At 40.5% G+C, this 27,609-nt stretch overlaps 1 protein-coding gene and 1 long non-coding RNA gene across 8 annotated transcripts in view; both read right to left on the bottom strand.

Annotated features, from left to right (window-relative positions):
• The window catches only part of rab3gap1 (RAB3 GTPase activating protein subunit 1), a 61,288-nt gene extending 46,641 nt beyond the window's left edge, over positions 1–14,647 (bottom strand). For 2 of the 7 annotated variants that reach the window (XM_085465360.1, XM_085465365.1), the window contains exons 1-3: positions 13,571–14,642; positions 13,131–13,201; positions 12,215–12,344 (exon numbers count right to left, since the gene is read on the bottom strand). In XM_085465360.1, the coding sequence (XP_085321486.1) occupies positions 12,215–12,344; positions 13,131–13,150 (150 nt within the window). In that variant the 5' untranslated portion in view covers positions 13,151–13,201; positions 13,571–14,642. Of the gene's footprint in view, positions 1–12,214; positions 12,345–13,130; positions 13,202–13,570 lie in introns of all 7 variants that reach the window. The other 5 variants (XM_085465368.1, XM_085465367.1, XM_085465363.1 and 2 more) reach the window with 5 other exon arrangements.
• A 7,316-nt stretch (positions 14,648–21,963) lies between these two features.
• Positions 21,964–25,755, bottom strand: LOC146702474 (uncharacterized). The gene is made up of 2 exons (XR_014921837.1): positions 24,035–25,755; positions 21,964–23,545 (listed from the first exon to the last, which is right to left on the bottom strand). It is a non-coding gene; the product is annotated as an uncharacterized LOC146702474 (long non-coding RNA).
• Positions 25,756–27,609: the final 1,854 nt, after the last annotated feature.

The following is a 27,609-nucleotide window of genomic DNA, read 5'->3' as shown; positions in this document are numbered from 1 at the left end:
AACTCTAATAATCCATCCATCCATTCATTCGCTTCCACTTATCCTTCTCAGGGTCGCGGGGAGCGCTGGAGCGTATCCCAGCTGTCATAGAGAGAGAGATGTTTCTCACCACATATCCAAACCGGCATCATGACCAGCAGCTTTACAGCTGTGGCTCCAGCAAACATCAGCTGATACTAGAAAGTAATATTAAATAAATTCTAACAACAGCTGATCAAGCTTAAACGTGCTGCTGTTTTTTAGCGCGACAACCGCTGGCTTCCTCTTTCTGGCGCAAAGTGGGAGATAAACTAACGAGAGAGACGATCAGCTGATCATTGATCAGTTTCATGATTGAAGTAGCAACAGGAGAGGGAGGGTGAGAGAATGAGAGAAGAAGAGACAGCTGACAGTGTAAAGACACAGAATAACTCCAGCTTTGTGTCTTTTTCCATTGTAGCTGAAGTCCGGGACAAACTGTGCTCCTTTTCACCTCAATACGAAACGAGTAATATTTTCTCTGAATGCGGGACAATTCCGTTTTTTAGGGGACGGTTGGCAACTCTACTAACTAACCTTATGAATAAAATGAAGTTCACTATCAGTAACATCATAGCACCACCCAGCTGTAGAAACTCCGTCATGCTGGCTAGCACGCAGTACGAGTTATTGTAACTGACTGTAAAAAGTCAGCACAACGAAAATAAACTCCACCTAAACTTGGTTTATATCTGACCCAGATAGACTGCAGGTCATAACTTCTTACCTGAAGTTCAGTTCACCTGACACTCGGACCGGCGGCCGCCTCGGGCCTCTGCTCCTCCTGCCTCACCTTTCCCTCATCCACCTGGCCTCTTGTGGCAGCTCCGCCATAGCCACCACCAAACAACTGTGAAAACGTAAAGTGGGCAGCATCTGACTGCATTTCAATGGAAGACTGCAAAGCTGAGTGCAGACTTGTTTTTATTTTCTGCTATTTTCCATTGTTTCAAACTTGTCCAGGCCTTAGACCTCAGGTGTGTTCTCCCAAGTAGTACTTAATGTATAAAAATACTATTTTCATGAAAACACTGAATAAAATGTTGCTTTGTTGAAAAAGAATATGTACATTTGAAAAATAACATAAAATCAAGTTATACAAAGTGTCTCTGAATGGCAGAGATGTGTGCACATACCACAGAGCCATGGCTCACTGTCTGAGTGTCTAAATGAGTTTCACAGGCCTGAACGCTCGCTTGAAGTCATTAATAATTCTTAACTTGTTGGATCTGCTGCTCACCACAAAGAAGCACAAGCATGAAATTTGGACTTTTAACCGTGTTTTTATAAGTTTTACAGCTTTTCCTAGTGATAAAAACCTCCTTTATTGCCATTCATGCTACACAAAGACATCAAGCAAATAACAATTAAATGACAGAAAAGTTTGTTTTTCACTTTTTACTACAGAAATCTCTGTTTTATATGACTACTGACAGGGGATTTTTAAAAATCACCCCGCAGTTCTTCAGCTGAGACACCTGAGTTAGAAAACACAAACACTGCAGTTGTGTTTACTCGTGAGGACGGTCACAGAGCGCTCGCACAGGAGACATTCATGGACTCGCGCTCTGTCACCGTCTGCTTTCTTTCTTTATACAACAGGAATTAATACATTCGTTCAGTGACATGAGCATGTGCATGTGTGCGTGTTTGTGTGTGTGTGTGCGCGATGTCAGAACTGCTTGTTCAACTTCTTACTATCGCTGTGGAAAGATTCAGATACGAATATCAGAACACGTTTCATAAAGAACAATCAGTTCTGAGCAATGAAGAGATCATCATGCAGCATTCTATCACGAATAAACTTATATCATTAAAAGCTTATACTGACTAAACAAATACAATTTTCTATTGACATTCCCTCCTGTTGTCAGTATAACCTTTATACGGTTAATTTATGCGGTTAATCAATTTTCTATTGACAACTACAGTTTAAAAAACGAAAGGAAAAACTGTGCAGTTTGGGCAATGAGCTGTCAGGGCTTTTTTCTGTAATCTTACACGTTTATTTCTTACGATTTAAGTACAAAGAGCCGTGCCGACAGATTTCTGTCTTTGTCACATCAGCTTTTTCTTTATCATGTAGAAAAACAGTTAAATATGTCATCTTTACACTGACAGAAAGGAGAATTTCACTGGTCCAGCATACAGGGAGTGCAGAATTATTAGGCAAATGAGTATTTTGTCCACATCATCCTCTTCATGCATGTTGTCTTACTCCAAGCTGTATAGGCTCGAAAGCCTACTACCAATTAAGCATATCAGGTGATGTGCATCTGTGTAATGAGAAGGGGTGTGGTCTAATGACATCAACACCCTATATCAGGTGTGCATAATTATTAGGCAACGTCCTTTCCTTTGGCAAAATGGGTCAAAAGAAGGACTTGACGGGCTCAGAAAAGTCAAAAATAGTGAGATATCTTGCAGAGGGATGCAGCCGTCTCAAAATTGCAAAGCTTCTGAAGCGTGATCATCGAACAATCAAGCGTTTCATTCAAAATAGTCAACAGGGTCGCAAGAAGCGTGTGGAAAAACCAAGGCGCAAAATAACTGCCCATGAACTGAGAAAAGTCAAGCGTGCAGCTGCCAAGATGCCACTTGCCACCAGTTTGGCCATATTTCAGAGCTGCAACATCACTGGAGTGCCCAAAAGCACAAGGTGTGCAATACTCAGAGACATGGCCAAGGTAAGAAAGGCTGAAAGACGACCACCACTGAACAAGACACACAAGCTGAAACGTCAAGACTGGGCCAAGAAATATCTCAAGACTGGTTTTTCTAAGGTTTTATGGACTGATGAAATGAGAGTGAGTCTTGATGGGCCAGATGGATGGGCCCGTGGCTGGATTGGTAAAGGGCAGAGAGCTCCAGTCCCACTCAGACGCCAGCAAGGTGGAGGTGGAGTACTGGTTTGGGCTGGTATCATCAAAGATGAGCTTGTGGGGCCTTTTCGGGTTGAGGATGGAGTCAAGCTCAACTCCCAGTCCTACTGCCAGTTTCTGGAAGACACCTTCTTCAAGCAGTGGTACAGGAAGAAGTCTGCATCCTTCAAGAAAAACATGATTTTCATGCAGGACAATGCTCCATCACACGCGTCCAAGTACTCCACAGCGTGGCTGCAAGAAAGGGTATAAAAGAAGAAAAACTAATGACATGGCCTCCTTGTTCACCTGATCTGAACCCCATTGAGAACCTGTGGTCCATCATCAAATGTGAGATTTACAAGGAGGGAAAACAGTACACCTCTCTGAACAGTGTCTGGGAGGCTGTGGTTGCTGCTGCACGCAATGTTGATGGTGAACAGATCAAAACACTGACAGAATCCATGGATGGCAGGCTTTTGAGTGTCCTTGCAAAGAAAGGTGGCTATATTGGTCGCTGATTTGTTTTTGTTTTGTTTTTGAATGTCAGAAATGTATATTTGTGAATGTGGAGATGTTATATTGGTGTCACTGGTAAAAATAAATAATTGAAATGGGTATATATTTGTTTTTTGTTAAGTTGCCTAATAATTATGCACAGTAATAGTCACCTGCACACACAGATATCCCCCTAAAATAGCTCAAACTAAAAACAAACTAAAAACTACTTCCAGAAACATTCAGCTTTGATATTAATGAGTTTTTTGGGTTCATTGAGAACATGGTTGTTGTTCAATAATAAAATTATTCCTCAAAAATACAACTTGCCTAATAATTCTGCACTCCCTGTACAGTGAGCCACAGCCGCCCTATTTTGAAACTTCTTACATTTTCTGGTTACTTTTGGTTCAACAAATTTACAGGGAGTTATTGTTTCTGTCACTCTGAGCCTTCATTTAAAATAATCACCAGGGGACGTCACATAAAAAGAGATGACGTGTGCCATAGTAAAGGGTCCAAGTGGGCCGCTGTGTGGTTTTGATTTTTTGGCACAGCTCTGGAACGACTGCAGGTGTCCATAAGTTGTGGCCGCGGTACTTCAGCATCTAATGAGCCCTACAGAAGACGATCAAGCATAAAGGGAGTAACATGTCGTGGCAGGTAATTTCAAATGCAACGTTTCTATCAGCTGTGGAGATCAGGGAAATTATTTCACTGCTATGGTTCATGGTCATCATCATTACCATTGCAGTAATGACATTAATAACATAATCTACAGCATTGATATTGTATTCAGATGTTTAAACATATTGGTAGCCAATTAGCCTTTATTACAGGTGCAGTTATAACCACGTTAAACTGTTGAGTTAAATCTATAATCTTAAATGCTTTTGAATGCTTGTTATAATCTTAAATGTGTATGTGCTGATTCTGTTGCATTATAAAAGAAAGGCCTAACTCTGAGTACACTCTGTGTTAAAGTAGACAGGAAGCACAGGCTTTTGCAGAGCGTGCTTGTCAAAGTGAAAGTGACTTTGAGGAGCTGTGTGGATGCTATTTGAATAACCAGGTTATTCATTATTGTCTTTTATTCATTTATATCTTTTGATTAGGTTATTATGCACATGAGAATTGGCCTCTCTTCTCATAAGACAAAGTTCGTGTGAGGTCGAGCCACACACACACACACACACACACACACACGCACACACACACACACACGCACACACACACACACACACACACACACACACGCACGCACACACACGCACACACACACACACACACACACGCACGCACGCACGCACGCACACACACACACACACACACACACGCACGCACACACACACACGCACGCACACACGCACGCGCACACACACGCACACACACACACACACGCACACACACACACACACACACACACACACACACACCTGCACACACTGTAGGTAGGCTTATGTTCTAGGTGAGAGTTCAGATATATTTTCTTGCAACGGCATTTTTGTGCGTGCAGAATTGCTAGTTTGTTGCAGAGCATGGCCCGAGGTTTTGGAGAAGCGAGAGTCAGAAGATGGACCTGGCATGGAGACGAGGCGATGTTCTTTTCAAACTGTGTTAAAAGTCATTGTGGTTTTGATTTGACGTATGCATGTATTGTATCTGATGACGCATGAGGGGGCGTTAACCCTGATGAATCAAAAGCAATCTGAAGTGTCTTTTTGGGCGGAGATCTACAGCTGATGTTTTGCAGTGTACATCTCACCACGCTGCGTGTGGTCATTAAAATCAATTGTTTGACCAAGCTCTTCTGGACCATGGTTGTTTTTACTCTCCTCCTAAATATTGAACCCTTAACACAGCTCAACAAACATCAGCAAACACACAAACTGTTTTTGTGCAGTTTGTTTCACAGTGTGTTGCAGCTAAAAGCTGCTGTATTTCACAGAGACAGAAACGAGTTTGAGATAACTTCACTCAGAGATGGAGGGAAAATACTCTGTGGCCTGTTGAACTATCTCTGCTGCTCGTCTGCAGAAGTGACGAGTATCTCAGCCTTCCACACAGTGAGCCTTGTCTCTTCCTTCAGATTGTATCATGGACTTAAGATCTGTGGTTTGATCTCTCCTGGTTTATTTCTCAATGATCTCACTTGCTACAGTGACTACAATAAAAACATCCCGTTTGTGGAACAGCACATATGTGTCTGATCACTCTGCACTGCACGCTCAATACAAATCCCACCGCCAGTAAGGACCTCAGTCACAAAGAGAAAACCTCAACACATGCACAATACATGAATCCCAGCTGTCATAATGTGCACCAAAAAGGGATTAATACTGTTTTTTCTGCCCTTGCAGCGCTTTCTGTCATCTAGAGCCAGTTAATGTTTCCAGACCAGCCCTAAAGAAGTGAAAATGAATCCACTGTGTGTGCACACATGTCATTGTTTTTAAGCCCCACAGATACAATCATAGTTTAACTGTACAATGCAATGTAGTCCAAATAATCCAGCACATATACAGCAGTGTTAGGGTTCAAATATCAAGGAGGGATACAGGAGGTAATCCAAAAAAATAACAACACTGATCCGGCCGGGTGAAGTCAAATGATGATTTTAATGACGCGTGGAGAGACGACCGCTGTACGCAGACAGCATCGATCTCTAACTAACAATGCACGAGCAGATGTTTTATACCATTAGGGCTTAAATTTAATGACGCCCCTTCAACGTCAAACAGATACAATAGATACGTAGGTTTCACAACCAAAAAAGTTTCATTAACGATTTTAAAAAAAGTTCAAAAGAGCATCTTATTCGCCTCCGCGCCAGGTGTCTTCCGGTGGCTGTCTCTCCTCGCTTCTCCAAAACCTCGAACCATGCTCTGCAACAAACTAGCAATTCTGCACGCACAAAAATGCAGTGACCAGCAAATATTTGAACTCCTTGAACTCTTTCAAAATGCTATATTTTAGGTTTTACCTTTGGTAGAATCACACTTTTACTTTTCTGTGTTCGTGTATTTGAAGTGAAATTAAAGCTAATTATGGTTCAATGGCAAGAAAGTGAAAGTGGAAAGTGCTAAAAATAGAGAATTATCCTTTTAAGTGAATCTAAATATTTTCCTTCCTCTGTCTAAAAAAAAAGATTCATCTCCTCTCTCTGTTTATACCAACTCTACTGTCTGACTGGCTTTTGGAGACTCAGATTTGAAGCCAAACAGAAAAATCTATTTTGTTTTCACTGAATGTTTTCTAACAGTAAATATTTTTCTAACATTTGTTTCCAGTTTCTGTCTTTTCATGTGTTGTCCCTTAATCTGAACTGGAACCAAATGAAGCAGAGTGTAATCACCTACGAGCCATCCCGTCACAGTGAGTGGAAGCTACAGTATCATATACTGGCTCTTTGTGATTTACAATGTGAGCTATTCATGGTGGCCTAAAACAAACTGTGTGCATGCTCCTGTTGTTAAAGGGAATCCTCCTGCAAAGCCACAAGTCAGCGTCACCTCTGTTTCCTGGGCCCTATTTCAGGAAGCCGGTTTAGTGCAAACTCTGAGTAAGTATACCCTGAGTTAACGAAAACTCTGGGTTTTCGGTTTCACAAAGCGAGTTTAGATTAATTCTGAGTGAGTTACTATGACGACACACTCCGTGAAGCTAACCTGCCCCCTAGCAGGTTTACTTCAACTAACCCTGACGTTCTCCGCCTCTTTGTCAGAAACCTGACTGTAGGAAGTGTCAGACATGGCGTGTCCCTTCCTTGAAGAGCCAGTAGATGTTGAAGCCCAAATTCTCCACAGAGCTCTCCGCCGGGAGAGAGTGATTAGAGCGCGTTCGGACATTTTATCATTTCCTGATGATTTCCTGTGTGAACGTTACCGTTTTTCAGCACAATCTATAATTTATTTGAATAACATCCTCAGGCCTAATATTGCTCATGTGACACATCGCGGACATTCTCTCAGTTCTGTACATATTATTTGTATCGCACTTCGGTTTTTTGCAAACGGGAGCTTTCTGTATAATATTGGTGACGCTCCACGTTTCCAAGGCTACCGTCTGTCGGGCAGTCAGGAATGTTACAGTTGCACTGAAACGTCTCCTGTACTCGTCTGTGGTGTTCCCCGGTCATAGACCCACAAGATTCATCAAAGAGGGATTCCACAAAATTGCAGGTATCAGGATGAACGAAACTTAATTCATGATGTGGTGATACTTGAACTACTACTTAAATTTTACATTTATTTTCACGGTTCCCAGGCGTGATTGGCTGTATAGATGGCACTCACATTCCAATCATTGCTCCTTCAGTAAATGAAGGAGACTATGTGAACAGGAAGTCTTTCCACAGCATTAATGTACAGGTACATGGTTCCCTGTAGCATTTCAAACTAACAAATTATTTCATTATAGTAATGGATGCTAATTTGTGTTCTCTGCACTGTGAAGATCATATGTGATGCTACCAACATTATCACAAATGTGGAAGCCAAGTGGCCAGCCTCTGTGAGTGGTGGTGTTGGAGGACCCCCACCTGTTTTTCGGGCCTCCGCTTTTTTTTCTGTTGGCTATAACAGGTCACATTTGAGCATACAGAGTAAGCAAATATGTACTTGTAATGTGCTCAGATAATTTCAATAAGTGCTTACAGAAGGAAAATTAATGTAGCCTCTAACTGCAATTGATTTACATGGGACAAACAGATCAAGCACTATGGCTCATAATACAATTACACCTTACCTGTTTGGACTATATTTTTATATTTCATCTTTACTTGCTGCCAGGAACGTTTGGGGCCTGTTGGGTTGCACCTGCGCTCACATCACATCACAAAATAAAATGCATGAAATAAAAAATAAAATGAAATATAATAAGATAACGTGTTAAATGGGTGGAAATCCCTAGATCAATGTTTAAATTAACACTCACGCATTGACTCTGTCGGCTGTGTTTTGCCATGCATGCTCCCTTTCTTTTGCAGCTGAGGCTGTGTTACTTTTTTCCCGCAAAATTTGCATGTTATCAGCATATGCTGCCATCAGAATTTCGGCCTCAAGCGCTGTAAAATACATTGACCGCGCCTTCTTTCCCTCCGTCTCCATGGTGACTCGCTTAATCTGTGCTCCACTAATCAGGGCTTTATGTATCCTCGTGCGCGCGCTTAACTTGGGGTTAAAGCAACTCCGCGTTGATTGAACTAATTGTTATCAGCCTTTCTGAAACCGAATATTCCGAGTTGGACAGTTCGGGGTTACTCAACCCTGAGTATCGTTTTTCACTCTGAGTTTTCTAAACCGGCTTCCTGAAATAGGGCCCTGCTTGTCCAAAGTGAACCGTGATGAAAAGATCAATTCATACAGAAGTGAAGCAGGAGTATCAGTCATGGACGCACGAGTTTGTTTGTTTTGTGGAACCACAAGGGAGCCTGGAGTGACTGGAGCTCCACTGGATCATCACCAGTAGGAAGAAAAAAAAAACCACCACGTGGAACTTTTTTGTAGAATCGTTGCAAATTTTCCAGCACACAGTGGATGTGATCTGGGAATGCAGTTTCTTGCAACGTGTACTCAGATATTTATGCAATACTTATGTAAGAATGCTGTTTGTTGACTTCAGCTCAGCATTCAGTACAGGCATTCCCTCCAAGCTGATCACCAAACTTGTGGATTTTGGACTCAGCAACTCCAGGCGACCATGGTTCAGGGGATTGGGAAGCTCATCTATAACTGGAAGGTTGCCGGTTTGATCCCCCTGGTCGTTGTGTCCTTAGACAAGACGCTATATAAATGTAATCCATTATTATTATTATTATTATTATTATTATCTGTACCTGGATCATGGACTTTCTGACCAACAGACCCTGGCATGTAAGGTCAGGCCATAACTGCTCTACCACCATCACACTCAACACTGGCACTCCACAGGGCTGTGTGCTGAGCCCGTTCCTCTATGACTGCAGACCTCGGTCCGGATCCAACTCCATCATCCAGTCTGCAGATGACACCGCGGTGACTGTCTCATCAGAGACAATAATGAGTCTGCTACAGGGAAGAGTAAAGCACCTAGCTGTGTGGTGCTGACAATAACCTGCTCCTGAATACCAGCAAAACCAAAGAGCTCATTGTGGACTTCAGGAGGGAGAACAGAGACCCCCATGTCCCCATCTACATAAATGGCACAGCTGTTGAATGGGTCTCCAGCTTCAAGTTCTTGGGGACCCACATCTCTGAGAATCTGTCCTGGTCAACTGACAACTCCAGCCTGGTCAAGAAGGCCCATCAGCGCCTTTTTTTCTTTGAGGACACTGAAGAAGAACCACCTGTCTACTGACATACTGGTTAACTTCTACCACTATGTGATAGAGAGCATCCTGACCAACTGTGTCACACTCTGGTATGGGAACTGTTGCTGGCCACAAGGCACTGCAGCGGGTTGGGCAGTTTTCACCACAGGGCCTCCACTTCCTGCCATTGAGGATGTCCACAAGAAGAGATGTCTATGCCGAGCACGCATCATTCTCAGGGACTCCTCTCATCCTGCCAATAAACTCTTCCAGCTCCTCCCCCCCAGAAGGTGCTACAGGAGCCTTCAGACTAAAACCAGCAGGTTTAGGAACAGCTCCTCCCCCACAGCTGTCACCCTACTGAACTCAGCCCCCGCTGAACCTTTCCATCCACACTCACTGAACCCTTCTACACTCCTCCTCCCAGTGACCATGATTTCATTCTCAACATTGTTACGTTCTAAGTCTAGGTGTGTCTTGAACGCAACACAACATTGGCCCACCACACTCCACCCAAAACAAGAACCCAAACAATAGTATCTTTTAAAATGCTAAGCAGCCATTTATTTGCTTCAGCAGTGAGCAGTGCCGAAAATAAACAAAACTCCCTAATGGTCCCTACGCTTTCCTACCCAAAATGAAAAACCAAACAAAAGACAATTCACTTACCTAACTCGCTACATGAAAAACAGGAGAAAACGTAATCAACAAAAATGGCTTCTCACGCCTACTAGGCTGCTGCAGTGAACAATATATAAATCAAATTCAAATCAAATTCAAATTCAAATTTTATTTGTCACACACACACAACCATACACAGTATGACATGGGGGTGAAATGCTTGTAGCTGTACAATGCCCGACCATTAAATGACAGAAGAAAAGTTTTACAATATTTACAATTTACTACAAAAATTTACAAATTAACTTAGGAATTTACAGTAAAGAATGTGCAAATAGCAGAAGAGATTATAAAGATAAGGATTATAAATTATAGGAATTATAGAATTATAGGAAATGTGTGGTGGTGCGTGTGGTGACGTGTGTGAGAGTCCAGTCTTATAGTGACGTGTTTGGGAGAGTGGTGGAAAAAAGGTGGAAAAAATACAAGGTGGGAAAAAAAAAAACTCAATTGCTACTTTACAAATCTATTTACAGCTATATACAAAACTACGATACCAACACCACAATGATCACGACGCATGACAAACTGAAACACAGGGCTTAAATACATAGAGGGAGCAATCAGGGAACGGACAACAGGAGGGAAACACAGCTGGGGCAAATCAGAACTGACGAGACAAGGAAGCGTAACCTGAACACACTGAGATAAGACAGACCTTCAAAGTAAAACAGGAAACACATAACAGTCACGCCTAACACAAAACACTGACAACATTGGATCGTAACAACATTCACCACATGCTCACATTGGTTACTGCTATAGTTTTACGACACTGACAGAGTCTCTGTTATAGTGCCTACACTGTTCACTGTTACAGTCTGTTCAGAGAGCTACGCTTCCACTGCTGTAGATATATTCATAGCACTCTGTAGATCTGTTTACCTCACACCGATACATCTGCATATATGTAGCACATCTGTATATTTGTTCACAGTACACCTGTATATCTGCCCATCTGTACAGCAATACAGAACATCTGTATGCTACACCATCTGTATATCTGTACATATGTATACAACAGTACATCTGTATATCTGCTCTCTACTGAACTTATACATAATCTGCTCTTATTGCACTTACTGATTAGATGCAAACTGTATTTTGTTACCCTGTATTTAGACATGTGTAATGACAAACGTTGAATTCTAAATGCTATCCTAAACATTTAAACAGCTACAGGAGAAGTTTTTAGAAGACCAGTAAAGAGAGCATGGAGGCAGATGGAGGATGCCAAGTCCACTGTATCTACACACTTCCTGTTTCCACCTCATCCTTCCAGTGCTTTACTACTATGGGCTCAATTGTGGTCATAAATATTTTGTACTTGTAAATCAGTTTTGTACTTGTAAATCAGGATTTGTGTGTGTAAAAAAGATTTGTGTGTGGACTTATCCAAAAAAATATGTGTGAAAGTCTGCACTAAACTTTCAAGTTACAAGTACGAATTTTGAGCCTATTTTTCTTCCTCTCATCTGATTGGCCAATGTCATGTCAATCACAAATTTAACTATCCAATCAGAGAACACGATTGCGTGTCCCGCGAAAAATTGGCAACACAAAAAAAGAGAAATGAAATGACTATTTAGTGTATATCAATGTGTGTGTCTCCTATATGATATATGCAAGTGACATTTTTTACTGTAACAGCGATTCATACAGGAAAATAATGACCAATGACCGCAGCCGCGTTGTACATTTTTTTCAGTTTCAATATTTTTTTCAGTTTCAATATTTTTTTCGGTTTCATGTCAAGGTGGCATTGTTCTGATCCCATACTCACAAATCCTGATTTACAAGTACAAAATATTTATGACCACAATTTGAGCCCATATACTCTCTCTACCACAGCTGCCTTTGAACTTGCCTGGGCCAGGTCTGAGTCCAGCTTTGCTACTCCTGCCAGGTCACATGACACAGGGGTGTGGTCTGATGTCAGCAGGCAGGTCAGTGGAGCCCTCTGGTGATGGATATATGGCAGTGAAGCAGGAGGAGGCCTGAGAACATACAGCAGGCTTAACTAGCAGGACAAAGTAGCATGTAGTACTTGAAGGAGTCATCACAGCCAATCAGCTCTCAGGAAGATGGAACATCACATAAATATTTCTCTTCTTTGATTTTCATCAATGTATTTCCTTTGATAGATTTTCCGTCAACACTTCTGCTTGATTAGAAGCTCATAGGCAGTTCCTGTCACTCTACAATAAAACAATGTAAAGGCTGCGCTCTCTGCCCTCCCACTAGCTGACACAAGTAAACTGTGCTAAGATGCCCTACATGGACTAAGGTTCTTGGCCACACACATATAGATTTAGTTGGCTGTAGAAATCCATGCCATGAAGCTCCCAGCGCACATTTTTGATGCTTCTGTCTGTGGAAGAGCAGGTTTGGAGCTCTGCAGAGCCTTGGTGACTTTTACTGACTATGCACCCCTACCCATTTATTATGAACTAACAGCACAACGGTTTGTGCTTTTTTCTATAATACACATGTATGATTTAGATTTGTACTTATGTGGCATCTATTCACTGACCTGACAAAGTTATTTTCCATAAAAACTAAAAGTGTTGAAATTCTCAGAAAATGAATGACACGTGCATGCAATTTGACATATTTTATTGTTTTCTGTGTGTGTTTGTCTGTGTGAAGTTTTGATGTGTATGTGAAAAACACAATTTTGAAAACACAGGAAAAAGACCTCAAGACATGTTTTCCTTTACTTTCTATGAAACAACAATTCCCACCAAGGCTTTTCAGTGTGAAATTTAGTGTATAGAAAATACCTGTGCCAGGTTGTCTCCATCTAGTGGTGAACATGGCCTCACCACTACACCACCATCAGGTGAGCTTTTCACTGTGCACAGTGACACAAAAGTCATTTAACAATTTTTTAAAAAAGCAATGTTACAGATTCAGTAAGAACTGAAGTTTATCATAATCCTTCAAGTTTCACTCAGTAACAGCAGCTTTTTAATATTATTGGCTATAGTTTAGAGTCACATTTATATGAAATGTCAAACAATCACAGAGTGACACTGAACTAAACAATCAATGCCATGTGAGTTGTTCTTGTTTGTTCTTTATCTCAGATTTATTGTAAGCAGCGGGAGTAGAAGCTAAAGAAAAATAGTAAAGATATGAATGAATCTCTGCTCTTACAGCTTTTATTGTGCCATAATGTCTGCTTTGAAACTGTCCTCTTGCTCGTCTCTTGGATGCTCACCTCTTCTTCACCTGTTCCTTTGACCAAACTGCTGCACTCTCGTTCTCTCCTCTCGCCTCCTCTTCTGGTTATAATTAGGATGCAGTCAGCATGTGCCAAACAAACTCCCCCCAAATCGATCATGTTTGATATGATGATGACGTTTTTAACATCTTATTTATGCACTTGTTGGGTGGGAAAGAGTAAACAAAGATGGGGCATAGAAGCAGAACTGAGTCCTACGTGTGGAGGGACAGTAACTGTGTGTGTATGTGTAAGCATTTAAACACTGCAGAGAGTCAAATTAACAGTAACACTATTTTGTCTAAGTCCGCCATTGTAGAAATTCATTTCACCGAAACAATAACATGGCGCACAATGTGACAATAAACGTATAAAACACAAATTCTTACCTAGCAGGAGAATAAATAATCAGTATTTTAAGGCTACTGCATGTATAGATGTCACTGCTGGCTCACATAAGCTAGCTCTGAGACCCGCCAGAGTTTACGCCACAGTTGACTGTCGCGAAAGAGTCGTAAATCACCGGCGTTGTAAAACTTAAAATGATTCCAGGGCATGTTATAAAACACCCAATAGATGTACTGGATATTAAACGGTATCAAACGACTAAATGAACACAGGGTTACAATTACATGCTCACATCGTCACATCGAGAGTTTATTCATTAATCATCAGAGTTCAACAATGTTACATCCAGTTGAAAACAGCTTCACTAACGCTAGCAAAACAGGCTAACAGTATATAAGAGCACAGAAACAGCCGTGCTTATCGACAGCTCGACATATCCTCAACAACTCACCTCAGTATGTGTAACCCGTTCATGTGTTACGCCTGTTGTTCTTGTGTTGTGTTCTGGCGTGAAAGTAAGAGGCAGGAGACAGTACTGGGTCTTTGGCTCTTTACTGCACATCTGCAACACAGAAATATGTGTCTGATCTGTGTGTGTCACGCGACTGCCAGTACACCTCTCCTCCGGCCATGTTGAAAGGAGCTGTGTCTGCAGCTTCATTAACACTACAATAATATAATGAATCAAATACAACAAATTGTTTTAAAACATTAACTTAAGCTCTCAAAAACAAAAAGCACAAAATAAATAATATGTCACTGAAAAAACATCAAAAACAACTTATAAGAACAATAAACAAAATAATTCAAAAACAAATAAACAGTCAGATAAATACAATTCAATAACCAGGACCCAATATTCTGGTACTTATAGTTCAAACATTATACTTCAGTACAATTATATTAATAACCGCCATCTAACAGGCAGTACAACACTGTACTTATAAAAACAATGAATGAAAGACAGCATCTCCAAAACATAAGAACATCTCCATACCTGCAACACAGAAATATGTGTCTGATCTGTGTGTGTCACGCGACTGCCAGTACACCTCTCCTGACGAAGGAAAAAAGAGTGCATGCTGTTAAAAAAAGACTGCCGCGAGTAGCCGCTAGCAATCAGGCTAACTTAGCATGCTAGCATTTTAGCTGCGTTCTCGGCTAAAACTCATAAGCGTATATTAGTGAACTCCGCCCTCCACAAAACTTATCCCGAATGAGTCTCTTAATGACAAACAAAAACGCGGCGGTTTGGCTGTATTTACATTGCAGCTTGGGATCTGAACAAACTTTAATTAGCTGCGAGCAAAGTGGCAGTGACTTACCTCCGGCCATGCTGAAAGGAGCTGTGACCGGGGCACACATGCACGCGCCTACGTCACCACGCAGCGCACACACACATGAACGCACTATACACATATGCAGCATATTTATTTTACTTGGTTTTAGAATTGTCTAGTATTTACATATTGATCTGAAATATTTTGCTGCTGAGCAGCAGAGCTCCAAAGCGTCCCCCTGTAACTATGGTTACGCAGATGCGTTCCGACTGTCACGTCACCGAGGAGAACCTGTTTCAAATGTATACCTGGATCAACCTGCAATCAGTTTGAAAAGTTTTCTGCTGAGATCCGCAGCTCGACTTCCTGGCACCCCGGGATAAGATGAGTTGCTGTGTTTTTCACGGAGAAAAAATAACGTCAGTGTTAGATGAAAAAAAAAGATGCAAGCAGAAGAGGACAGCAGATTGAGAAGAGATTTATTCAAACGGTAAGGAGCTTCTAACAAGTGATATCTGATAAGCTTAAAACTTAAATCTTAAATCTAATGTCCAGATTCATGCTAAACTTTTCTGATTACTCCGTGTATCTGCACCGTTAGACTTTTCATCGCCACTTTACGGTAACATACTGGCGTCACTGCTGCCAGCGTCATATCGTGACGCCGTGTTACGGTAGCTTACCTTTCTGCAGGATGATACCGTTTTTTGCTGGTGTGGTATAATACTCTTGGACAAATTATGGTAACGCACCGTAGCCTTTTTTACGGTATCTCACTGGCGACAGTTATGTCAGTGAGATACCGTTATGTCGTTATGTCGTAAATTACGTCAACAAAGTAACATCATACTGTGATTAATAAATTGGTATACTACCGTTTATTCACGGTATGTCACTGTAAGCCCGCTGCAAGGTAATAAACTGCAATATATTAACCAGTAACTTACCGTTGGTACGCATCATCAGTACCAAAAATATTCATCTCTGCTAGAGGACACCGTGTCCTAACAGGCGGTCATTTACTCTTTTAAAAGGTCGTAATTTACCGTAATTTCAGTTAACAGTAACATACTGTAAGAGACTGGAGGGTTCCAAAAAAGTTGGATGGATGGATACACACACACACACACACACACACACACACACACAAAATATAATTCATGTGCTTTACACCACTTTATTTCAATTCTGATTCTTCCCTGCTGAAATACACATTTCCAAAATCAAAAACTGAAAAGAACTGAAAACATATTTTCATTGAGGAAGCACTTGTTTTTACTAAACCATGTAATCCATTATTTTCTCAGATGGTTGTACAAACAATAACAATATTATGTCATATCCATATCATGGCAGACAACACATGCTCAAGTGTTGGGTTTCCTTACTTATATTTTGTAGGGTCTCAAACCTACAATGTGAAGTGCCTTGGCATTCATTTTGTTGGCACCATACAAACAAACTGAATTGTAATGGATATAATATCAAGCCCCACACGTCTGCCTTTATATACACTTTGTCCAAAATACTGGCTCACACGACCAAATCATTGCACAAAACAGGGTCCACAAGGACATGGATGAGCGTGTGTGGTGTGAAGAAACTTGACTGACCTGCACTGAACCCTGATCTTGCTTTGTGGACTGAGTTCATTGATTTGTAGGGTGAGCCAATACATGTGACAATTAAAGTGTAAGTAGCTGAAATAATTTTTAACAAACGGGTAAAAGAAGGTTAGCACTGTTGCCACACAGCAAGAAGGTCCTGAGTTCAATTCCACCATCAGGTCTTTCTGTGTGGAGTTAGCATGTTCTCCCCGTGTTTGCGTGGGTTCTCTCCGGGTACTCCGGCTTCCTCCCACCGTCCAAAGACATGCAGCTTGTGGGGATAGGTTAATTGGATAATACAAATTGCCACTAGGTGTGAATGTGCGAGTGAATGTGAGTGTGAATGGTTGTCTGTCCCTGTGTGTTGGCCCTGCGACAGACTGGCGACCTGTCCAGGGTGTACCCCGCCTTTCGCCCTATGACAGCTGGGATAGGCTCCAGCGCCCCCCGCGACCCTGAAAAAGGATAAGCGGAAGTGAATGGATGGATGGATGGGTAAAAGAAGGGAAAAAAATCAAAACTGTTGCACTCAAAAAAACCTATTGGACAGAGACAGCGTCTTGCAAGATGGCGAGAGAGCTTGTCTTCATTGTTGCTCGTCTTGTGTAAATGTCCAGAAAGCATGGGCCATGGATCATCTGTGGAGACATGGGTAACAACACATTGGTCACTTAAATTATACAAGAAATTTACTAATTTCCCTAATTTGAAGTTCTCCACTCAAATTCAGTAAGCCACTGGAGGAAAGTTGTGACATGAGGGTTAATGTGAACAACCTTTCGCTTCACAGTGGTCCCAGTCTTCCTGCTTGTCCCAACCTTGGAGGTACATTTTGTTCCCTCTTCAGGGTTTATCCTTACAAAAAACCTTGCACCCGCTGACTCCTGGTATTCCAGGTTCAATACATAGAATGAACCAAAGAAGACTGACATTGCATCAGCACAGGTGTTCTCTTTGTCCAGCTCAACAATTACACGCCCCTCTGCACTCACCATCCAGCAGGTGGCGGTCATTGAACTTTGTCCTTAAATGTATAGGGGCAACATGTTGTCATTATGCAACATAAAATAATTTCAATACTTCACTTCTTCACACTGTCTAGATAGTCATAAAGCAAATACCTACGTACAGTTAATTATTAATGGCCTTGTGTACATAGGTCCATTTTAACATATTATAATTGTATATAATTGGGAATTATTCTGCACATTAAACACACCTAACAAAGAGTCAGCCCAGTTAAAGTACCGGAGGTGAATCAACTGTATGGTTATTTTGGAGTTTATAGTTTGTGCTGCTGTTAAACTTTACAGTATTGACTTCAGTATTTCTGCTGTTGGTGTAGCTAGACTACTGTTGATCAGTAATATGTAATGTGAAATTTGATATTGTTACTTTGCTGGATTCACTGAGACACATGTCCAACAACCTTGGTTTATAAAGGAAATTACAGAAATTTGAGCTAACAAAACAGAGACTGGATACCTGTGTCCACGAAAAGCTCCTGTGCCAAACAGAAATTTTAATATGGTCTAATCAGCTCTATGTCATAAATGACTTCTTACCAAGCATAATCAGCCTTGGGGTGCTTGGCAGGCTTTTAACATGCAAACTGAACAATATAAATTTGTGTGCACTGAAGCCACAAAATTTAGAAATACACAGTTGCAAAAACTTCAGTGACCAATTACCTTTCCTGAATGACATATTCAATGCAAAAAATAAGAGTATTGTCAATAGGGACCAATTCCCAGTTTTTACATGATCAAAATTATTCACAAAAGGCTTCAATAAACAGAAAATGTGTGCCAACAAGAGAACAGTGCACAAAAATGAAAAGATATTTGAGCTCGACGCTTTAATGGGTTTAACATGACTTAGTCAGCACTCCGCACCGTACAGGTAGTACAAGCACACCTGAAAACACTGACCAGCTAACAGCTTTAAGCATTTGGGCGCAACCTCGGTAGTTCACCGATTCACCTGTTGCAAACGTCCAAGTTTCTATCAAGTCTCATAAATCCATCGGCAAATTACCTAACTAGTCTTTTGAGTCTCCACATTCAGAGATATTGACAATTTGTCTTTAAATGAAAATATCCTGGTAGGGTAGCTTAAAAGTCAAAACAAACAGTACTAAGAACGCATTTCGGACTTCTCTCGAATAAGTGAAAAAAACACTTACCTTCAGACTGATTAGCAGGTTCCGATCCAACTTTAATGTGTCCCATGTCAGTCCGTTTTAGGGAAAAAGTGTTAAGTGGTTTCATTTCATTTTGAGATACTCCCGCATGGACGAGCAGCAATTTGGAGTCTAGCAGAGTTACCACGAATAGCATACGATCTTCAGATATAATCCAATCAACCTTGCATTTAACCCGATTGAACATCCAGTTACCTCTGACTACTTCTAAGTTGCACATGTTAACGGTCTCATCATCACTCTGTGCTGCAGCGAACTGTATCTGTGGCACAGAATATTTGATGGCCATGTCGTTCTCCTGCTTTGCAGCTTTTTTTGAGTCTGAATTGCGGCTTAAACGTGCAAAACTAAGAGAAGCAGATCAATATTTTCTTCTTGTTGTTATTTAATGGTGGTTGGCAACCAGCGAAAGGAGCATTAACCACCTCGAGCACTATTTTCTATCCCCAGTGTTGTTTTGAAAGTGAATACCCAACGTGTGCGTCATACGTCACGTTGTACGTCAGGTGAAGGTGTGGTGTCGGCTATCGCACCTGTCGCATTACAAAGCTTTAAAAACGTAACAATCCAACACAACCCAACGCGCTAAACTGTGATAATGTGTTACATTATCACTGAAGGAAACGGCTTCCAGGGCCTAATCCGTGGATCGGCTTCCTCCGAGGCGTGGACGTCTATCAGCAGAGAATGTACCTTAGTCTGTAACACAGTCAAATATATTCTCAAGTAATATTCAAGCATGCCATTCAGCGTGTTAGTACGAGCTCGGGAGCAGCTTGGGAGAACAAGAAAACAGAGACTGCTTCAGGTTGTCTTCCCAAATTGACTCAACTTTATTCACAAGTACAACAGTTTATATAGAGGGACAAATTCATGAGTCAGCAGATTCTCAGTTTAAACCAGTACAGACCAAGATAAGGGAGCGTCTTTCTGCCCTTGGGTGAAGAAGCATCCTTTGTATAGTGTATCAGTTCAGCTACAATTGTGATTATCTCAGCGACATATTTTCAAGGCACGAAATAAAGAGTTCTTTCATTAGTGAATTCTGAAACAAACCATCTGGCCTTCAACAGGCGTCTCCTAAAAGATTAAGAAACTAATGTAGCTGAGGGAGTGATCTCTGTGGTATTTCAACCTTGTACCAGCCTGTGATTCTCACACATCAATTCTTGGGTCAAAGAGAAAAATAACTAAAACAAAGGGGCCTTATTGAATGACAGAGTTTTCCTGCATAATGTCACTATAAAACAATATCCAGTAAATGCTCCCATGGTACTAAAATACCTAACAATCACGTATATCAGGACATCTCTTCTGAACCAAGACGAAGTGGTGCTACAAAGGAATTATTTCTTTAGGAGAGCATTTAATAGCAGTCTGGCCTGCAACAAAATGCACCGCTAAAAATACAATTTCTGCTTGTCCCAGAATTTATTAATTTTAAGAGTGAAGTTGTAGGACTGATGCTGGTTAGTGGTGTAGGTTTCATGGATGTGACACCTTGTGTAAAATGACGACCAGAGCATATTATTAGGTCAGTTCACTGTAGTTAGGCAGAGGTGTCTTAAAAAGTACCACCTTATACAAAACAAATGAAGGTCCAGTATAAGAAAGAATAAGAAGAGAAAAAAAGCAACATCCTGCTAAATGAAGTCATTTTTAAACATTACTCTAAATGTAGCCATTAGTTTTTGTTGCTGGCCATACAAAAATAAGTATACTTCAATTATATTTCCCAAGTATATCTTACCTAGTACGTATACTAATAATGCTTCTTGGGACTATATTGGCCCCCGTTTTAGTACATAACAGTATTCTTGAAATTAACTTTTAGATGTACTTTTTGTTCACCATAATTGTACTAGCATAATGTCATAATGTCTACAAGAGTATAATTAAATATACTCGACTCTATCACAATACTAACCTTACAAGTATACTATTAATTAATAGTATTACTAATGTTTCACATTGTTTGACTAAACAAATGCATTTATTAATATATGAGGTTCCATTCAGTTCAAGGAATTAAATTTTAGTGTGGCTGCAACTTACTCCTTAAGTTAAAAATTATGCTGTATATTGTAGTTTATATGTTATACTGCTTTCACAGTGAATCACATTTTATAGTAATACACTCTGAATGAGGATTTTTTTTTCTCAAAGATATTTTTATTGAGTTGAAGCAACAAAGAAAAGCAAATACACGCAGAATTGTCAAACGCCAAACAAGCAAGTTTCACAGTGACTGTTAAAACTGAAATATCAGAATACAGATTAATGACACACTCACATGTCTTATAGTTGCTTCCAGCAGTTTATCCCCTACCCACAACACTTAGAACCCCTATCCCTCAGACCAGGAAGGAAAAAACCCAACAAACAAAGCAAGAAAAAAGAAGCAAACAAATAAAAACAACTGAATGAGGATTTAAGTAATTACTCTTAGATCTACAGTAGAAAACAACAGAAATCCGGATGGTGTAATAGTATAATCTCAGTAACATCACCAATTGTTACATTTGCTGTATTTTACAGCTGTTTCCATGAGTACGGTGAGTTACCGTAAAAATAGTGTAATCTCATGGAATTTTCCCACAATTACATGCAAATTACAGTACTAAACTGCTAACATCCTTTAGAGTTTTTTACTGTTGATTTTGCAGTACTAAGCTATGGAAATTACTGCAAAGGCTAACAGTGTTCATGTTTTGAATCGGGTAATTTCATGGTGAGAAATGTCTTTGACAAAAAAAATGCAGGATTAATTAATAGCTGTATATGACTGCTAGGTTAGGACGTGGTTAGGTGCAAATACTTAAGAGAGAGAGATTTTGCTCTATTAATATTTAATGGAAATCTTTTCCTCCATAAGATTGTGGGCAAAGTCAATAAATTGTCTCCTGGCTTTCAGGTCCCCTTGAGCCAAATTTACAGTTTTTGCAATTAAGAAAAGAAAAAAAGATTTAAGGTGAAACAAATTTTTTCAATTCATGGAATGATGACATTATCACTCATTCCATATTGTTCCTAAAGTTTGCAGTCTTTTTTTTTAGTTAAAAGTTAAAGCAGAGCTTGTTTTTTTAGCTTCTTTGATAATGTAACTCTGCATATGTGTACATGCATGTGCACTGATGTGTGCATGGGGGGTGATTTAACATTACAGTCCCTTGAAATAGCATTCATAGTCCTTGAACTTGTGCACATTTTGTCACCTTACAACCACAAACAAAAGATGTTTTTATTGACAGTTTCAATGGTAGATTAACACAAAGTAGCACATAATTGTGAAGTGGCATGAAAATAATACATGGTTGTCAAAATTCTAAGCAAATGAAATTTGGAAAAGTGTGTCATTCTTTTCTATTCACCCCCTGCTCTTCATAGAGCCACATTTTGCTCCAGTTACACCTGCAGGTCTTTTGGAGTACGTCTCTACCAGCTTTGCACATCTAGAGACTGAATTATTTGCCCATTCTTCACTGTAAAACAGCTCAAACTTAGACAGATTGGATGGAAAGCGTCTCTGAGTCTGTATGACTATGTTTACTGTTTTGTCTATTTCAAACAGATGCCTGTCCTCACCTCTGCAGTGCTGCCGTCTCCTCTAACCCGGCATGTTTCTAAGGTATGTTTTCTTTCTTTTGGATGTTGTTCTTGTGGTTTTTCTTCAGAGATGAGGTTTGCAGTGTCTGTGTGGTGCAGCCGGTCTAGTCTAGGGGTAATGTCAGAGATTGAAACTTTACTGATAAATTGTCCAACTAAAAAAATACCGGGGTCCACAAATGTCATGTGACAACTAGGGATGGGTACCGGTATCCGGTGCCGTTATGGTACCGGTTCTGACATAAACGGTAGTAAACAGACCGAAAAGCAGCGCACATTTCGGTGCTTTATTTCGGTGCTTTTTTTCCCCTGAGATATCATACACTTTGGATTCTAGCCAATCATTTTACCTTTCCGAGGATAGTAGGCGGGCCCAGGTACGTACGTTCTTTTAGAGCAGAGCTACAGATTAAAAATGCCCAAGGCGAAGCGGTCAAAGTCTGGCTGTATTTCACAGCAAAAGATGCAAACTCAGCAGCCTGCAACAAGTGCTTTAAGGTGATACTGTGCAAAGGAGGTAACATCTCGAATCTGACGACGAACCTGGCGACGCATAGCGTTTTTTTTAAAAGCCGAGAAATGCACCATATTTGATAGCTTGCTGCGAGACCTCACACCAAGCACATCTACTGCGGCTGTGGTGCCTGTTATCAGACCCGGAGTTAGCAACATCCCCCAAGAACCCGAAGACGAGAGTCCTGGCCCCTAGCCCTGCCAGTGTAGCGGAAATGATGACGGATGATGATGCAGCAGCAGCCGTTCTTCTCTGGGCGAGGAGCTTAATGTTGTTCGTGTGTAATTTACGTTGAGTAGGCTAACCACGTTATTACATTAATGCATGTAAGGTGAAGTAGCAAACACCGTCGTAGTTACATGCAGCTGTCTTCTTGTTTGATGGCAGATGCTCCCTTCATCCTGGCCAAAAAAGCTAAAATGACAAAAGAAAAAGTGGAAAACAGCTAAACATGAGAGGTTTTTGGACAAAGTTTGTGTTTTTTCCATTGTTTAAGCACTGCTAACCTAACCTAAACGATACCCATCCCTAGTGACAACCTAATTGGCTTACGGGATGATGACGTCCAGAGATGGGCAGTAACGCGTTACTGTAATCCGATTACTTTTTTTCAAATAACGAGTAAAGTAAGGGATTACTATTGCAAAAACAGTAATTAGATTACTGTTACTTTCCCGTAGGAACGCTGCGTTACTGCGTTACTAAAACCGTGATTTTTTTTTGCGAGAATGTCTCATGACAGTGACGTAAGCGAGCGCGCCGTTGGTGACAACAGCTGTGTGCAGATCAACAATGGATCATATATCGAGTGCGGGAGAGAGTATGAGCGTTTTCCTTTACTTTCTATGAAACAACAATTCCCACCAAGGCTTTTCAGTGTGAAATTTAGTGTATAGAAAATACCTGTGCCAGGTTGTCTCCATCTAGTGGTGAACATGGCCTCACCACTACATCAAGTGAGCTTTTCACTGTGCACAGTGACACAAAAGTCATTTAACAATTTTAAAAAAAGCAATGTTACAGATTCAGTAAGAACTGAAGTTTATCATAATCCTTCAAGTTTCACTCAGTAACAGCAGCTTTTTAATATTATTGACTATATTTTAGAGTCACATTTATATGAAATGTCAAACAATCACAGAGTGACACTGAACTAAACAATCAATGCCATGTGAGTTGTTCTTGTTTGTTCTTTATCTCGGATTTATTGTAAGCAGCGGGAGTAGAAGCTAAAGAAAAATAGTAAAGACATGAATAAATCTCTGCTCTTACAGCTTTTATTGTGCCATAATGTCTGCTTTGAAACTGTCCTCTTGCTCGTCTCTTGGATGCTCACCTCTTCTTCACCTGTTCCTTTGACCAAACTGCTGCACTCTCGTTCTCTCCTCTCGCCTCCTCTTCTGGTTATAATTAGGATGCAGTCAGCATGTGCCAAACAAACTCCCCCCAAATCGATCATGTTTGATATGATGATGACGTTTTTAACATCTTATTTATGCACTTGTTGGGTGGGAAAGAGTAAACAAAGATGGGGCATAGAAGCAGAACTGAGTCCTACGTGTGGCGGGACAGTAACTGTGTGTGTATATGTAAGCATTTAAACACTGCAGAGAGTCAAATTAACAGTAACACTATTTTGTCTAAGTCCGCCATTGTAGAAATTCATTTCACCGAAACAATAACATGGCGCACAATGTGACAATAAACGTATAAAACACAAATTCTTACCTAGCAGGAGAATAAATAATCAGTATTTTAAGGCTACTGCATGTATAGATGTCACTGCTGGCTCACATAAGCTAGCTCTGAGACCCGCCAGAGTTTACGCCACAGTTGACTGTCACGAAAGAGTCGTAAATCACCGGCATTGTAAAACTTAAAATGATTCCAGGGCATGTTATAAAACACCCAATAGATGTACTGGATATTAAACGGTATCAAACGACTAAATGAACACAGGGTTACAATTACATGCTCACATCGTCACATCGAGAGTTTATTCATTAATCATCAGAGTTCAACAATGTTACATCCAGTTGAAAACAGCTTCACTAACGCCAGCAAAACAGGCTAACAGTATATAAGAGCACAGAAACAGCCGTGCTTATCGACAGCTCGACATATCCTCAACAACTCACCTCAGTATGTGTAACCCGTTCATGTGTTACGCCTGTTGTTCTTGCGTTGTGTTCTGGCGTGAAAGTAAGAGGCAGGAGACAGTACTGGGTCTTTGGCTCTTTACTGCACATCTGCAACACAGAAACATGTGTCTGATCTGTGTGTGTCACGCGACTGCCAGTACACCTCTCCTCCGGCCATGTTGAAAGGAGCTGTGTCTGCAGCTTCATTAACACTACAATAATATAATGAATCAAATACAACAAATTGTTTTAAAACATTAACTTAAGCTCTCAAAAACAAAAAGCACAAAATAAATAATATGTCACTGAAAAAACATCAAAAACAACTTATAAGAACAATAAACAAAATAATTCAAAAACAAATAAACAGTCAGATAAATACAATTCAATAACCAGGACCCAATATTCTGGTACTTATAGTTCAAACATTATACTTCAGTACAATTATATTAATAACCGCCATCTAACAGGCAGTACAACACTGTACTTATAAAAACAATGACTGAAAGACAGCATCTCCAAAACATAAGAACATCTCCATACCTGCAACACAGAAATATGTGTCTGATCTGTGTGTGTCACGCGACTGCCAGTACACCTCTCCTGACGAAGGAAAAAAGAGTGCATGCTGTTAAAAAAAGACTGCCGCGAGTAGCCGCTAGCAATCAGGCTAACTTAGCATGCTAGCATTTTAGCTGCGTTCTCGGCTAAAACTCATAAGCGTATATTAGTGAACTCCGCCCTCCACAAAACTTATCCCGAATGAGTCTCTTAATGACAAACAAAAACGCGGCGGTTTGGCTGTATTTACATTGCAGCTTGGGATCTGAACAAACTTTAATTAGCTGCGAGCAAAGTGGCAGTGACTTACCTCCGGCCATGCTGAAAGGAGCTGTGACCGGGGCACACATGCACGCGCCTACGTCACCACGCAGCGCACACACACATGAACGCACTATACACATATGCAGCATATTTATTTTACTTGGTTTTAGAGTTGGAGTATTTACATATTGATCTGAAATATTTTGCTGCTGAGCAGCAGAGCTCCAAAGCGTCCCCCTGTAACCATGGTTACGCAGATGCATTCCGACTGTCACGTCACCGAGGAGAACCTGTTTCAAACGATACCTGGATCAACCTGCAATCAGTTTGAAAAGTTTTCTGCTGAGATCCGCAGCTCGACTTCCTGGCACCCCGGGATAAGATGAGTTGCTGTGTTTTTCACGGAGAAAAAATAACGTCAGTGTTAGATGAAAAAAAAAGATGCAAGCAGAAGAGGACAGCAGATTGAGAAGAGATTTCTTCAAACGGTAAGGAGCTTCTAACAAGTGATATCTGATAAGCTTAAAACTTAAATCTTAAATCTAATGTCCAGATTCATGCTAAACTTTTCTGATTACTCCGTGTATCTGCACCGTTAGACTTTTCATCGCCACTTTACGGTAACATACTGGCGTCACTGCTGCCAGCGTCATATCGTGACGCCGTGTTACGGTAGCTTACCTTTCTGCAGGATGATACCGTTTTTTGCTGGTGTGGTATAATACTCTTGGACAAATTATGGTAACGCACCGTAGCCTTTTTTACGGTATCTCACTGGCGACAGTTATGTCAGTGAGATACCGTTATGTCGTTATGTCGTAAATTACGTCAACAAAGTAACATCATACTGTGATTAATAAATTGGTATCCCAGATAGCAAGGAAACATTGAAACAATGTTGAGTCAATATCAGGCTGTGTCATTGAATCAACGTTGAAGTGTGACGTTGACCTAACGTCACTCTTGCACCCTTTTTTAACGTTGAAACAACGTCAGGTTTTGATGTTGAATCAATGTTGAAACCTGACGTTGATTCAACGTTATATTTTCTAATACTGCTGACATTGAAACAATGTCAGATTCTGATATTGAAACACTGTTGAGCTATGGTGTTGATTTTCCACCTCTTTCGCACAGTTGCTTTTTATTAAAACAACAGTTAAATCATGACTGGAAATCTACCTTTCTTTATAGGTATTTTAACCAATACTAAACTACTGCATGTTTCCATCAGTACTTCAACCACCTAAACACATAATTGTACTTATTCCTTAAATTGGACACCCTTTATAAAAAAAACCCAAATGTCTCACAATGTATCATGTCAATATCCTAAAATAAGAAAGCATTGCATGTGATGTAACAGAGAAAAAAAATAAACAAAAAAAGGTCAATAGGCATGTTTCGTTTGCTAAATACTTTATTAAAAGACAGTTTCCTATTTACGTTTATATGATTCACAGAAGTTTGTAATTTTTTGCATGATGTGCGTCCTGCACCACCCAAACGATC

This window comes from Copadichromis virginalis, linkage group LG8, assembly GCF_057382275.1.
Source record: "Copadichromis virginalis isolate Kocher_CV1m ecotype Utaka linkage group LG8, C_Virginalis_male_GT1.1, whole genome shotgun sequence".
Lineage (NCBI taxonomy): Eukaryota > Metazoa > Chordata > Actinopteri > Cichliformes > Cichlidae > Copadichromis > Copadichromis virginalis.
Note: the sequence above shows the minus strand (reverse complement) of the source record. Positions and strands in the feature narration are given on the sequence as shown.